Here is a 14,658-nt window from a genome sequence, read left to right as displayed (position 1 = left end):
ACGTGGTGGCTTGGTTGACAGTGCTGGTTGTGCTGTAAAGAAAATAAACAACAATAGCAAGTGCTTTCATAGCACTTACTGTATGCTGGGGTGTTCTGAGGCACTTTATATATGCTTTAGCTCATTTAATTGTCACAGCAAACTGAAGTAATTTACTCAAGGGCCCACAGTTAGCAGCTGCCTGAGCTGGTTACGCCCGTATATGTCTGGCTTCAGTGTGTGTGCTTTTGACTGCTTCTCTGATAATAAATAGTTTAATGATACCATGTGTAATAAAATATCTACCGTTTATTGCAGACTTACCTTGTGCCAGGCCCTGTGCTGTGTGCTATCTGTAAGCAATGGAGGAGGATTATAGGATTCATTTAGTCCTATAGCCTGCAAGTCAGTGCCCTTTTAGATGAGGCAACGGAAGCGTAGAGGACGCAGTACCTTGCCTGAGATCATACACTCGTGAGTGTGGAAGCCAGTTGAACCAGGGTTGCTATGCTTCCCAAACGGGTGGATTGAGTTTTGTTTATAACTAGATCCTTGTTAACTGGGATGTGACCTGGCACTCGTCATGCCTCCTCCTCTCTGCCTTCAAGAGGAGGAAAACTGAGGGAAGCCCTCAGGAACGTCAGCACTCCCTGGCCACCTTCCTTCTTTGTGTTGATAGCAGTGATACCCACCAAGTCCAACCCTTTTGTTTTCTTCCCAAGACTGAGGGGCTACCTTTGTTTTCTACTCACTACAGAGCTGGAAGAGTCTCAGAGAAAGTGCCCGCCATGCTGGTATAAATTTGCCAACACTTTCCTCATCTGGGAGTGTCACCCCTACTGGATAAAGCTGAAAGAGATTGTAAACTTGATCGTTATGGACCCTTTTGTGGACTTGGCCATCACCATCTGCATTGTCCTGAATACACTGTTTATGGCAATGGAGCACCATCCTATGACACCACAGTTTGAACATGTCTTGACTGTAGGAAATCTGGTAAGATGGGGCACGGCCTCCTGCTTTGACCATCTGGACGGGTTTTGCCTGTAGGAATTATTTTTCCGAGACTGAAAGCTGGAGTTTAGTTGAAAAGAAAGTAATAGTTAATTGGAAGACAAATGCTTCCACATATGCCGCAGCCCCGCCGCTTCCGCTCACTGTTGTGATCCCTTGGCTGTTTCCTCTTTCTGCAGAACTTTGAGGACGTCATTTAGGAGCTGTTGGTTGCAGAATGGGAGGCATGGTACAGTGGGTTGGTTTCCGCAACCTGAGCCAAGGACTTGTGGATTTCTTTCTCATCCTGTTTCTCACATTAATTCCTGCATTACTCCAGCAAACCGCTTCCCCTTTTTCACCTTCAGTAACAACCACCACAAAATAGGGGAGCTCTTTCAGGGCGTTAAATCTAATGATAAATTTGCCCACACCGTCATGTCTTAATTATCCATAGGGGGACTGTCCACGGGAAATTTTAAATTCCAGGCTGGTTTCCCCTCCTGTCCAACTTCTGAGTGTCATCCAGTTTCTAGCATTAGTTGATCTGTGCCAAATTTATTTTAACGTTGGTTGAAGTGATTAATTTATATTATTTAGAAGATAAGTATGCAGTTTTAAAAAAATAGATTATATCGTGTATCGTGAAGTCAAGTAGTTGTAATTGGGGGATTTCCTGTTTTACTTCTTTAGTACAAAAATCAGGAGTTGATTGAATTTTGATCGACTGTGAAGAGTTAGTTGGAAAGAATCCTCTAGGGCATCTGGCTGCATTATTCTTTACGAGTTGCACTATAGGCCTGTCAAATCTAGTTGTTACCATTTAATCTGTGCATGATCTCTGCCTGGTATTTCTCTCTCTCTCTCTCTTTCATACACACACACACACGCACGCACACGCACACACGCACACACACAGTTTCTACCTTAAGTCCTAATACACTATTAAAGTGTTATCATTTTGACTGCTGATTCGGAAAACACACACTGGTGAGTCCTTACAGCTGATGTTCCCTAGTACACATCCAAGGTGATACTGTAATCTTTCCGGTCTTTATGTCTGAGTTAGTGACACACTTCCGACTCACTACTGCAGTGTGCGGCTCAATGAAATACCCAGAGTCTCGAAACAGGGTACCCTCATAGACTATCCAGGAAACCTGTTAACTGTCTCTGAAAGGCCTCTGAAGGTAGCTTGCTGTGTGATTGGCCGACCCTGGGGCTTGGCCATCAAGCAGCATTTTGAGCCAATCAAAAATATCCTATAGATAGAAGCTTTATTTTATTAGCCAATAGTTATGTAACGAGAAATATGGCTTGATCAACTTTGTTGTTGATAGTAGTGGCAGTGATGTGTTTCCTGCAGTGTTTTGTTTTTCTCAAAGTCTTTACTTTTACTTGCTTTTCACAGAATCAGTCCTTGATTTCCAAGGGATTTTGAGAGGCCTTTTCACATACTACCAGCAGAATTGCCCTCAGACCAGGCCAGCAAATAACGTTATTTTTCGCTTCTTGAAAATCTAGACGGGACTTCCCTGGCAGTCAGGTGGTTAAGACTCCACCCTTCCACTGCTTCCACTGCAGGGGGCACGGGTTCCATCCCTGGTTGGGGAACTAAGATCCTGCATGCTGCACAGCACAGCGCCCCCCACCCCCCCAAAAAAAAAGAAAACCTAAATTAGAGTCGTGAGCATTCAGAAGACTTTGCTCAGAATCATCACTGAAAAGAGGGAGAGAGGAGAAGGTCAGCAGCTAATATTTAGGGACTTCCTGAGCTCAGCCAACCGGAACCAAGTTCTACAAAGAGAAAGCACTCCGGGGGCAGAGTTTTCAGGGGAAAAGTAATGTCTGATTAGCAGTGGGGATGGAGAACAGTGAATGGTTCAGGATACTTTGGACTGGCCAGTGAATTGGACATGAGGGTTGAGGGAAAGAAATCAGGAATGGTGCCTCGATTGGGGAAGTTTGGTAACTGAGGGGGAAATGGGGATGACTGAGCAAGGAACAGGGGTGCAGTTTAAAATCAGGAGTTCTGTTTTGGACATATTAGCCTTAAATAAGCCATTGATTTCTGTCCGGAAATGTTTTACATCTGTAAAATGAGCATGACACCATGTCATCAGTAGTTGGGAGGAAAAAATGAGAACCTATACAGAAGTATTTGGACTAGTGAAAAGTTCTCTCCATACTGGAAACTGTATACGTGTAGTTCAGTAGGAGAATTTTCAAAGGCTTGGAGATTTGGATACAGCCTTTGACTGAACCTGAGAATAAGAGAACAACAACAAAAAAATGGGTGGACTAGCTTGTGAAATAGACTAGGACCTTCTCTTTTTTTTTTTTTTTTTTTTTTTTTTGCGGTACACGGGCCTGTCACCACCGTGGCCCCTCCCGCCGCGGAGCACAGGCTCCGGACGCGCAGGCTCAGCGGCCATGGCTCACGGGCCCAGCCGCTCCGCGGCATGTGGGATCCTCCCGGACCGGGGCACGAACCCGCGTCCCCTGCATTGGCAGGCAGACTCCCAACCACCGCGCCACCAGGGAAGCCCTAGGACCTTCTCTTGTGGTTGGACGGTGAGGCTTTTCCCACAGCTGGGACAGTGAATTGAGTTGTGTTTGTCCACAAATGTGCAGATAGATGTTTTTGAGGGAAGATGAGAACAGCATTCTGTAAATTGGCAATCCCTGCCTCTTCCATCCTCCCCATAAGAAAAAAACGTTCATAATAGGAGGAAGAGTAAAGATAATTCGATCCAACCCCCATGTTTTATAGAGGAAAGTGAACCCAGGAAAGCTACTTGACTTTTGTATTGTTTCGTAGATAAACGTAATGATTCTTTTCTTGCCTTTTTTTGGTAACCATTTGAACACAACAGTGAGTTTATAATGTGGTTTTTTAAACAATCTTAATCTTACAGAAGTTTCAAGTACAGTGTAAAAAACTATTTTTTGAGAGTAAGTTGCTGACACAGCCTGTCACCCCCAAATACTGTAGTGTGCTTTTACAAACAAGTACATTCTCCTGGGCTTTTGCAGGACTGTCGCACAAGCAAGACTGTCATCTTCTCATTACATCTACCAGGTGGCACGTGATTTGCATTTGTCCCATTTCTGCCTGTGGTCACTTGATCACTTGATTAAGGAGGTTCTGCCAGGCTTCTCCCCTGTACAGTTACTCTTTTTCCATTTACGATTAATAAGTGTTTGTGAGGAAGACACTTTGAAGCTATCTAAATTTCCTGTTTTTCATTAAACTTTTGATTTATTCCTTTACTTACTTATATCTGTATGGACTCAAAGTTTTCAGTCTTATTCAGTGGGTTTTATTTTAACCCATTACTATCATGTACTTAGATGTTTAAACCATTCCTGATTTGGCCAGTAGGAGTCCCTTCAAGGTGGCTTCTGTGTCCTTTCAACACATCCTCATTGCTTCCTTCCTAAGACCATTGAGGTCTTAGGGACCTCAGGGATCCCCGACTACACTTTGAGATCTGCTGCACTAGAACATAAATTCTTAGGTGAATGTTTGATGACATTCACAAGAGGGACATTTATAGACAGTTGATGTGCTGCTCATAGTTCCCTTTTTTTTTAATTAATTAATTTATTTATGTTTGGCTGTGTTAGGTCTTTGTTGCCGCACGTGGGCTTTCTCTAGTTGGCGGAGACCAGGGGCTACCCTTCGTTGTAGTGCACGGGCTTCTCATTGCAGTGGCTTCTCTTGTTGCAGAGCACGGGCTCTAGGCGCGCAGGCTTCAGTAGTTGCGGCACGCGGGCTCAGTAGTTGTAGCTCCCGGGCTCTAGAGCTCAGGCTCAGTAGTTGTGGTGCACGGGCTTAGTTGCTCCGCGGCATGTGGGATCTTCCTGGACCAGGGCTCGAACCCGTGTCCCCTGCATTAGCAGGCGGATTCTTAACCACTGCACCACCGAGGAAGTCCTTGTAGTTCCTTTTTCTCCTCAAGAAGCATATCACAGTGCCGAGGAGAATGGCATCAAATGGATAACCTGAAATCTACTCTGCTCCATTGAATTCCTTCCAATAGTTACAAATTTATTTTCACCCAAACCCCAAACAAGGGTAGCACACTATGTGCTGTAACAACATGGGTGCCGACCTCTGTCACAGGCATTTCTACCAGGCGCCTGGAGGCCTTTCATCCCATTGAAAGGCAGCACCACACAACTGTGTCATTGATCTTCTGTCAGGAACCAGAGTTCCCACAGTACAGATACTCCGAGGTCAGTCAGCCCGTGCTTGTTACTGAGCACTTACTGTATGCTCACCAAGAACTAATGGGGCAGCAAATTCAGCCTCTACTTAGTGTACGTCCAGTGGGTTAATGTTTCTATGTAGAGAAACCTTTGATGGGCTGATGCTAAGGGTAAAGTGTGTGTCAGGAGTTGATTCACTGCCCCTACTTTCCTGACCTCACGCAGAGTGGTATTCTATTTGTAGACGCTTAGCTTGCACTATGAACTTTGATTTAACTTAACCAGATCTCTTCAGGGAATATTTTTCTTTCAGTTTTAGAATACTGCATCTTCAATTTAGCAAAGTGAGGGAACCCTAGAAACGTATATGGACCCCCAAAATTTCCAGCCTGTTTATCCATTTTGTTGTGTTTTCATCAAGTCATTCTGTTTATTGCTATACATTAACTCAAATGCTATACATTAACTTCAAAACAGTGTCTGTAATCCAAGTATTTTTCACTATTTTTAATTCTGTCCTCAGACCATATCTCCAAAGTTTTCCTCCAACTCCTTCATATGTAAAGTTGGTAACGAAGTGGTTACAAGTATTAACTTACTATGAATTTTAAATCTGCTGCGTGTAAAGTCCTCTCCTCTAAAAATAGAATATTCAGTAATAGTCGTGTGTTACATGCTTAGGCTAGAATGAGGGTATTGGTCTTGTCAAAACTGGAGTTCATGGGATTTTACTCTCTCCCTGCATGTTATGTTACTAAGGCCTTGGGAAGGATACAGAAAGCATTGGGAAACACAAGGTGCTCTGAAAGGCAGAAAAGTGGGAGCCAGGTAACACAGGGAAGAAGTCATTCTCGTACCCAATAAGCTCCAAATCTAAAACAATTACTACATTATTGACTATGATATTGAAAAAATCAAAAGGAAGGACCAAAGTCTCAAACAATAAGAAAATTCTTTGAGGATATATTTACCCAATAGAATATTATACAAGCAATGAAAGTGAGAATTAGGAAGACCATGTTGCAACGTGAATGGAGTCATGATAAATGCAAAATACGTGATAAGTGAAATGAGTCGTGATAAGTCAAGGTAAGTGTAAAGCTAAAATATTATGTAGTCTGTGGTTTACAACTCTGACAAAATATATATGCATTTGAAAAAAAAAAAGAAAAGGAGTACATTAAAATAATAGTTGTATGCAAGGTGGTGAGACTGTGAACGTTTCTCCTGTATTTTTCACACTTTTAGCAATGTTCTGTTGCTTTTACCATTTAAAATAAGAAAGCTTGCAGTATATGTCGATGTTTGAGAAGGCACATAATGTCAAATCAGGAATAATACTGTATTTTTTAAATATAATTATAACATGAGTGATTTTTTTTTGGCCAACATCCCAAATGTGGCTTACGCATTCAAACGACTGCTGACCCCTTAGGAGTCACCTGTGTGATATTTTCAATCGCTTAGAATAATTTTTTAACTGCACGTTTGGACAATATGAATTGGGTAGTTCTGGCAACAAAGATGTGAACATTTCCTCTTCATTCAAGAGGAAAATAAGGGCTTCCCTGGTGGCGCAGTGGTTGAGAGTCCGCCTCCCGATGCAGGGGACGCGGGTTCGTGCCCCGGTCCGGGAGGATCCCACATGCCACGGAGCGGCTGGGCCCGTGAGCCATGGCCGCTGAGCCTGCGCATCCGGAGCCTGTGCTCCGCCACGGGAGAGGCCACAACAGTGAGAGGCCCGCATACCGCAAAAAAAAAAAAAAAAAAAAAAAAAAAAAAAAGAGGAAAATAAGAAGACTTTCCTGCGTCATGTGGCGTGGTCAGGGGACATCCAGGTATTGTCGGCCTCAGATGCAGAATTTAGCCAAGGCTGGTGCTTGTGGCTTCTTGGACATGCCATATTCAAAGATGATGATAAAGGCATTTTCTTTTTATTATTTCTTTTTTCTTACCCCCTGACTTCCCCTCTTTAGGTTTTCACTGGAATTTTCACAGCGGAAATGTTCCTGAAGCTCATAGCCATGGATCCCTACTATTATTTCCAAGAAGGTTGGAACATTTTTGATGGATTTATTGTCTCCCTCAGTTTAATGGAACTGAGTCTAGCAGACGTGGAGGGGCTTTCGGTGCTGCGATCTTTCCGATTGGTATTCCATATTTCTCCAATTTCTTTTTATATTTCCTATCTTGCAGCTACTAGAAAGAGTCTTGCATAAGATAATCTGATGATTTTTTTAAATCTTTAGCTATATTTCATTGGCTGTTTATTGGCTTAGCAACTAAAATATTGAAAACTTTTCTGCTAACTACCTAATATAGAAAGTAGTTGTTAAAATCAGTCAACAAACAGAAATCAACTTTATGAAGTTTCTCAGAAAATAATGGTTAATCTAAAAGACAAAGAAGAAGGATTCCCAAGGGCTATTCTGAGGTCAAATTTGGATTTGCTAGTGAGCCTCTTTCAGCCTCCCTGAAGTGGCAAGAATTTCTTCTTTTTCAAAGATGGCTCTACTCTTTTCTTCTATCATGGTGACCCCTTCCAAAATATGAGAATAAAGTAATGTTTTTTAAAGTTATATTGAAATTAGTTAAGAAAGATTTTTCAAATGTATTTGAAGAAGTTAGTGTTCAAATTACTAAAATGCCTTTGAAAGAATAGGCATAAGTGATGTCCTGATTAAGTCCCTTGAGAAACTGAGTTATCATGGGGATATCCCACTCAGACAAAGCATCAGACAAAGCATCTCCTTACCGGGAAGATACCTAAGCACTTGCAACTGAAAAGATTTCAGGATATTCAGCATATCTAAGAAATAGAGTTGGATTAGAGTGAAACTGTTTATAAAACAGAAATCTCATTGAATCCAAGCCACAAAAATTTGTCAAGTTTCTGGAACCTCTGCTTACTGGTCTTTGGTTAGGATCCAGCCCACAGTAGACTTTTTGAGAATACTTCTTATTATCTAGAAGATAAGATGAAGAATTAAGAGATAGAAGCCTTACCACTAATACTCTTGATAAATTAAAAGCCAGTCAGAATAGGGAAAAAATATGAGAGACCCAGAGTATGCACAGAACCACATCTGGTAAATCTTGGAGCTGTCAGATACGATTCAAGTTTTCTTTTTTTTTTTAGATTTATTGAGGTTTATTTTTATAATCAAAGGATAGTACAAATATTTACCATACACCATTAACCTAAATACAGTAAGTTTAACCTTCTAAAAGTGCAATTGCTTGCTCAGAGATAGATCTGCAGACAGTTTTGCCACGTAATGCCAGCTTGCCCTCCTCAAGGGTTACATCAAATTACAGTCCCACTAACAATGTACGAAGACTCAAGTTTTCAATAGGAAAAAAAAAGTCCTAATCAGTGCTGTTGCCTTCTACCAGAATTCTTATTACATCACGTGTTAGTTATTAACTTAAGACATATGATGACGATCTCTGTTCATGGGCTTCATGCATTAGAATTCTCAGGCTAGTAGCCAAGACCTTGTAATCATTCATTACAGAATACAGAAATCTCGTGATTGACAGATACCAAAGGTTCTGTCCTCTGAATTAATATCAGGATAGTCCCTTTTCATAAGATATTTGACATATTGGAACTTCCCCTACTTGGAGGTTGTGGTTTTCCTCCAAGTTATGCCAAGCATGTCACGAAGTTTCATATCAGCGATTGATTATTTATTGGCAAGCAAAAAGAGAGGTATGTAGAATTTTTAAATGCTTGCTTTTTTGAAGAGACAGATGACTTATTTTCACCGTCCTTACCCAACTGACCTTTTGGTTCACTACGAATCACATTTTCCTTGATACGCTCCTTGAGAAGTCGGGAAAATCAGTGGGAAAAGGATTATTTCAGGTATGGATTTTTAAAAGGTAGACTGACCCAGAGACTAATTCAGGGGACTAGAGGCAGTATTCTTGGTTCTTAGTTTTAAATCTTTCACTTCCTGTGCAGTTAATCTGTTTTCCTTCATCTTTGCCTCAGTTTCTCTCATTTTCGTCTAAGATACTGTTAGAAAGTCCTGGGGATTTCCCAAGGGTGCTCAATAAATGTTAAGATGATCTTAGTAATTTCATATGTTTTTATTGTAGCCATGTGGTAAGAATAAATGAATTGAGTTTCACTTGGGTTTTGTTGGGGTTTTTTTTTTTCCCATAGCTCCGAGTCTTCAAGCTGGCCAAATCCTGGCCCACCCTGAACATGCTGATCAAGATTATTGGAAATTCAGTGGGTGCCCTGGGCAACCTGACCCTGGTACTGGCCATTATCGTTTTCATCTTTGCCGTGGTGGGAATGCAACTCTTTGGAAAGAGCTACAAAGAGTGTGTCTGCAAGATCAACCAGGACTGTGAACTCCCTCGCTGGCACATGCATGACTTCTTTCACTCTTTCCTCATCGTCTTTCGAGTGTTATGCGGGGAGTGGATCGAGACCATGTGGGACTGCATGGAGGTGGCCGGCCAGGCCATGTGCCTCATTGTCTTCATGATGGTCATGGTCATCGGCAACTTGGTGGTGAGTACTAACTTGTAGATCTTTTTGTTCTTCTCTCTGAACATCTTACCCTGGACCCAGAAGCCCAGTCTGCTTAGTGCTTCTACTACCTTCCATGTCTGTGTTGGTCTTTATTCTTTCTTTATTCTTTCCTACTAGGTCATGAGCCCCATAATCTGTCAACCCTCTTTCATAGTTGTGGAAACAAAACTCAGCAAAGTTAAGACATTTTTCCAAAGTCACACAGCTGATAAAGAGTCAGGGCTTATATTAGATCCTTGACTTCAAAATCTATGCTCTTTCTGCTACAAAAAAAAAAAGAATTTCCCGACCTTGACAATATTGATCTTTTGGGCTAGATCATTACTTGTTGTGGAACTCTCCTGCATGTTGTAGGGTGTTTACAGTATCCCGGCCTCTACTCTTTACTGTCCAGTAGTGACTCCCGTCCCAAGTTGTGAAAACCAAACATGTCTTCAGACATTGCCAACTGTCCTCAGGGGTCAAAATTGCCCTCCATTGAGAAACATGGATCTAAACCATCCCAGGATTTTATCTAATTTGTATAAGTTGCAGATCAATTTCTTGCTTTACTCTGATCTGTCTGCCTGCTGTCTTCTGCCTCTGTATATAGAACATTCCCCAACAGAGACTTCACACCTTGTTTCTCAAAGTGTCATCCGAGGACCAGCAACAATGAGATCGTTTGAGAGTGTCCTAGAGACGCAGAATCTCAGACCCCTCCCCAGAACTACTGAATTAGCATCTGCATTTTTAACAAGATCCCCAGGTGATTCACATGCATGCTAAAGTTTGAGAAGCACTCATCTTTCAGGTCAGGCCAAAGCCCGCTTGCGACTGTAGAGCAGGGAGGGCTGGAAGAAGGCATACTCAGATGACCCCTTATAAGCGCATCCACAGTAGGTGTCTTCCTTTTTCTGCCACAGAGAAGCATATGCCAGTAGAGGGTTCCTACTCACCAACCTCTGAACTAGCCATGCTCCCCCTATTCTTTCACTGGACCTATAAAAATAGACACTGTAATGTTCCTTAATCGCTTGCATTCTCCATGCCCAGCCAGCTTCCCCTCAGTCCTGATTCCTCTGGTCTTTCCACTCCTCCAGTGAATACAGCTGCTGCCTACTGGTCTGTAGTGGGGTCAACATTACCAGCCCTGACCTCCTACCGTTTCTCTAGCCTCCTTTTCTCAGTTGTTTCAGGGGCATCTCCCCATGACTGGCTATAGATACCTGAGCACATGACAGAATCCACTATTATTTCTGCCTCTGATGACACCTTTCCCAGTTCCTCTTGGCTCAGTTCTTCTGCCCATGTAGTCTCTAGTAACCTATAAGTCTTTCTGATTTTTCTCTCCACTCCTAGTAAATATCTGATGTCTTTCATATGTCTTTCTTCTTAGCATTTCTATACCTACATCTTTCTTCATAGTATTTCTGAGATCTGCCCCTTCCTTTCCATTTCTACAACCCATCTGTTAATTCTGAAAGTGTGAGGAAGACCACCTTCATCACAATCACCTGAGTCTCACTCATTAAAAGAGGCGGAGTCCCAGGCCTTACATCAGATCTACTGAATCAGAATCTTTCAGGTGAGGCCAAGGAAATGCTTGTTTTTAACAAGCATCCCATCCCAGGAGATTCTTCTGCATGCTAAGGTTTGAGGTTACTATAGCCTAATCCAGACCCTCATCAACTCACGCAAGCAACAGCCTCCTAATTCCTAGTCCCCCCCACGCCCCCCCCACCCCCGACCCTTGTACGTAGCTAGTAGGAATGACTTTCTCACATCTCTGTCATCATCTGTGACTCCTTTGCTCAAGGACCAGTAGTGAATCCAGTTAAATAAAATTCAGGTCTTTCAGCCTGGCCTTCAAAGCCTTCTGCAACTGACCCGCATTTTACCGACCATATCCCTTTGTAATTCTGCAAATGGCCGCAGTGATCCTGATACATATAGTTCATATATTGTTTCCGTTTCTCCCACTCTGCACATATGATTATCTCCACCGATATGCCTTACTCTTCTTCAGAAGTGTGACAAAGTAAGGGCCAAGTGTAAATCAAGAAGGGAACATCTCTCCCACTTTTCAAAAGTAAGTCTTAATAAAAATCATTCATTTAATGCCCAGTGCGGTGAAATAGGGGGAAAGGCAACATAAATAAAGCTTGTTTCTGGTGGCTTGACACTTCGATATATGATAGAACACAAAAGTCACCATGACTGTCTTGCTAGAGCTACTTAATTTTGATAAATGTTAGGAAAACAAAGAAAATTAATTCTTAAAATAGGGTGACATCAAATATATTTCAGTTCCACCTTCTAGATTTGTGGTATGAGAGGCTGGCTCTCCAAGCCTCCTTTTTTTCTAACCTGGGTCCTCCAGGACATCTGCTGCTCATGAACACATGGCATCTATGCATTCTTTGATCCTCCCCAATAACCCATGCCCACCTTTTTGTTTTTATTTTTGGGGAATTTTCTCCCAAAATGGATACAGCCTTTGCTTTCTCGGATTATAAGAAAAGCAGTGTGTTTTGAAGTACATATATATGTATATAACACTACAAAAGAACCGAGAAAAGGGGTACTAAACTCCTTGTATTACAACCAAAACCAAACCAAATGCCCACCTAGTGACATTTAAAACGCTACGTGGGTCAAGTGAAACACAATAGAAACTCTTGAGTCTTTCACATAAGTCTGTGGGCTCCCAGTTTGCAACCCTAGTTTAGTGGATGCCTTTACCCAGTACCATTCTACATTCACTCTCCTTTTTCCTAATGCTCGTGGTACAGGTGCTGAACCTGTTTCTGGCCTTGCTCCTGAGCTCCTTCAGTGCTGACAACTTGGCAGCCACAGATGATGATGGGGAAATGAACAACCTACAGATCTCAGTTATCCGGATCAAGAAGGGCGTGGCCTGGACCAAGCTGAAAGTGCGCGCCTTCATGCAGGCCCACTTCAGGCAGCGCGAGGCCGACGAGGTGAAACCTCTGGATGAGCTGTACGAAAAGAAGGCCAACTGCATCGCCAACCACACTGGCGCCGACATCCACCGGAACGGTGACTTCCAGAAGAATGGCAATGGCACAACCAGCGGCATTGGCAGCAGCGTGGAGAAGTACATCATTGATGAGGACCACATGTCCTTCATCAACAATCCCAACCTGACCGTGAGAGTGCCCATCGCGGTAGGCGAGTCTGATTTTGAGAACCTCAACACCGAGGACGTTAGCAGCGAGTCGGATCCTGAAGGCAGCAAAGATGTAAGGTCCTAGCCTAGAAACCAGTCTTGATCCTATGTGAGAACAAACGGCTCTGTCAGCCCCAAGGCGTCGGTTCAGCTATGGGTCTGGCAGAGAGATTCTGGAAGAGGCGACTCTCAACTTTGAGAACCAACCCTACCCACCCCGCATTGTTATCCTAGATGAGCTAGATTCCTGTGATGTTCCCAGATCTGTCTCCATTGCTTCTGGATCGTCTGGATCCAGAGGCTGGAGAAAACCGTCAAGTACTTCCCTGCCATTAATCTGTCTGAGCTGTATTACTGAGACCAGTCTGTAGCCCACCTTCTGCTTAGGGTAGATCACTGTCGTCTGTGAGGGGGCTTTAATGTTGTGCCCCATCCTGACAGAAGTTTTGAGGGCGCTGTGGTAGTCGTTTGCCTGTGAGGAACTGGATGATCATGGGTTTGTAACAAGAATTGTATCCGGTACATCATCTGTACCAAGGTAGCGCAGTCAGTGTAGAGCGGACGTGTTGCTGCAGTGTTGCTTCTCTCCCTTTTCCTTGTGTATCTAGAAACTGGATGACACTAGCTCCTCTGAAGGCAGCACCATTGATATCAAACCAGAAGTAGAAGAAGTCCCTGTGGAACAGCCTGAGGAATACTTGGATCCAGATGCCTGTTTCACAGAAGGTGAAAGGGGGCCAGGAGAGGGGATGGCGTGTAGCACTTGCACTGCTCACAGACACATCCCTGCCAGGGTCAGTGGTTGGCTGGGGAGGGGGGCTCTGTGGCTGTCTTCACCCCGCCTCATCATTTTGAGGGAGGTTGATACTGTTTTCCCTATTTGAGTCTTAGCTCTCACAAGTTTTTACTCTCAGGCTTTTCTTTGTCCTTTTTCTTTTTTTTTTTTTTTTTTTTTATTTATTTACTTATTTATTTATGGCTGTGTTGGGTCTTTGTTTCTGTGCGAGGGCTTTCTCTAGTTGCGGCGAGCGGGGGCCACTCTTCATCGCGGTGCGCGGCCTCTCTTGTTGCAGAGCACAGGCTCCAGACGCGCAGGCTCAGTAGTTGTGGCTCACGGGCCTAGTTGCTCTGCGGCATGTGGGATCTTCCCAGACCAGGGCTCGAACCCGTGTCCCCTGCATTGGCAGGCAGATTCTCAACCACTGTGCCACCAGGGAAGCCCCTGTCCTTTTTTCTTGACGTCAGCCCCAGACTTCCATTAGAAAGGCCTCTCCTGTCATGGCCGTGCCTGCCTCCTGACCACCCTTTTCTCCTCCCTCTCACTGCTTCTTTATAGGCCATCTTCCCAGCGCCAGAGGGCCTTGCCCTGGTAGCCTGGCAGCATGGCCTCAGCCCTGCCACCCTCTCCACTTCTGAGTCAGACCTTCTGATTCAGCCACTGGACTCCTGGCTGTGTGGTGGGGCAGCACCTGGTGGGGCCTGGGAGAAGGAGGAGAGGGCACATCTGGGCGGGGCACGTCCCACAGTCTGACCTGCCTCTCCCGCTGGTGCCAGGTTGTGTCCAGAGATTCACGTGCTGCCAGGTCAACATTGAGGAGGGGCTGGGCAAGTCCTGGTGGATCCTGCGGAAAACCTGCTTCCTCATTGTGGAGCACAATTGGTTTGAGACCTTCATCATCTTCATGATTCTGCTCAGCAGTGGCGCCCTGGTGAGGTCCGGGGAAGAGAACCGTGGGGGATTGGCCGG

At 43.8% G+C, this 14,658-nt stretch overlaps 1 protein-coding gene across 1 annotated transcript in view; it reads left to right on the top strand.

Annotated features, from left to right (window-relative positions):
- The window catches only part of SCN8A (sodium voltage-gated channel alpha subunit 8), a 118,790-nt gene that overhangs the window by 72,729 nt on the left and 31,403 nt on the right, over window positions 1-14,658 (top strand). The window contains exons 14-19 of the mRNA XM_032644826.1: window positions 737-975; window positions 7,164-7,337; window positions 9,362-9,718; window positions 12,514-12,984; window positions 13,520-13,637; window positions 14,466-14,620. Of these exons, the coding sequence (XP_032500717.1) occupies window positions 737-975; window positions 7,164-7,337; window positions 9,362-9,718; window positions 12,514-12,984; window positions 13,520-13,637; window positions 14,466-14,620 (1,514 nt within the window). The remainder of the gene's footprint in view (window positions 1-736; window positions 976-7,163; window positions 7,338-9,361; window positions 9,719-12,513; window positions 12,985-13,519; window positions 13,638-14,465; window positions 14,621-14,658) is intronic.

This window comes from Phocoena sinus, chromosome 10, assembly GCF_008692025.1.
Source record: "Phocoena sinus isolate mPhoSin1 chromosome 10, mPhoSin1.pri, whole genome shotgun sequence".
Lineage (NCBI taxonomy): Eukaryota > Metazoa > Chordata > Mammalia > Artiodactyla > Phocoenidae > Phocoena > Phocoena sinus.
The sequence above is the reverse complement of the archived record's forward strand: the minus strand, read 5'-3'. Positions and strand labels throughout refer to the sequence as shown.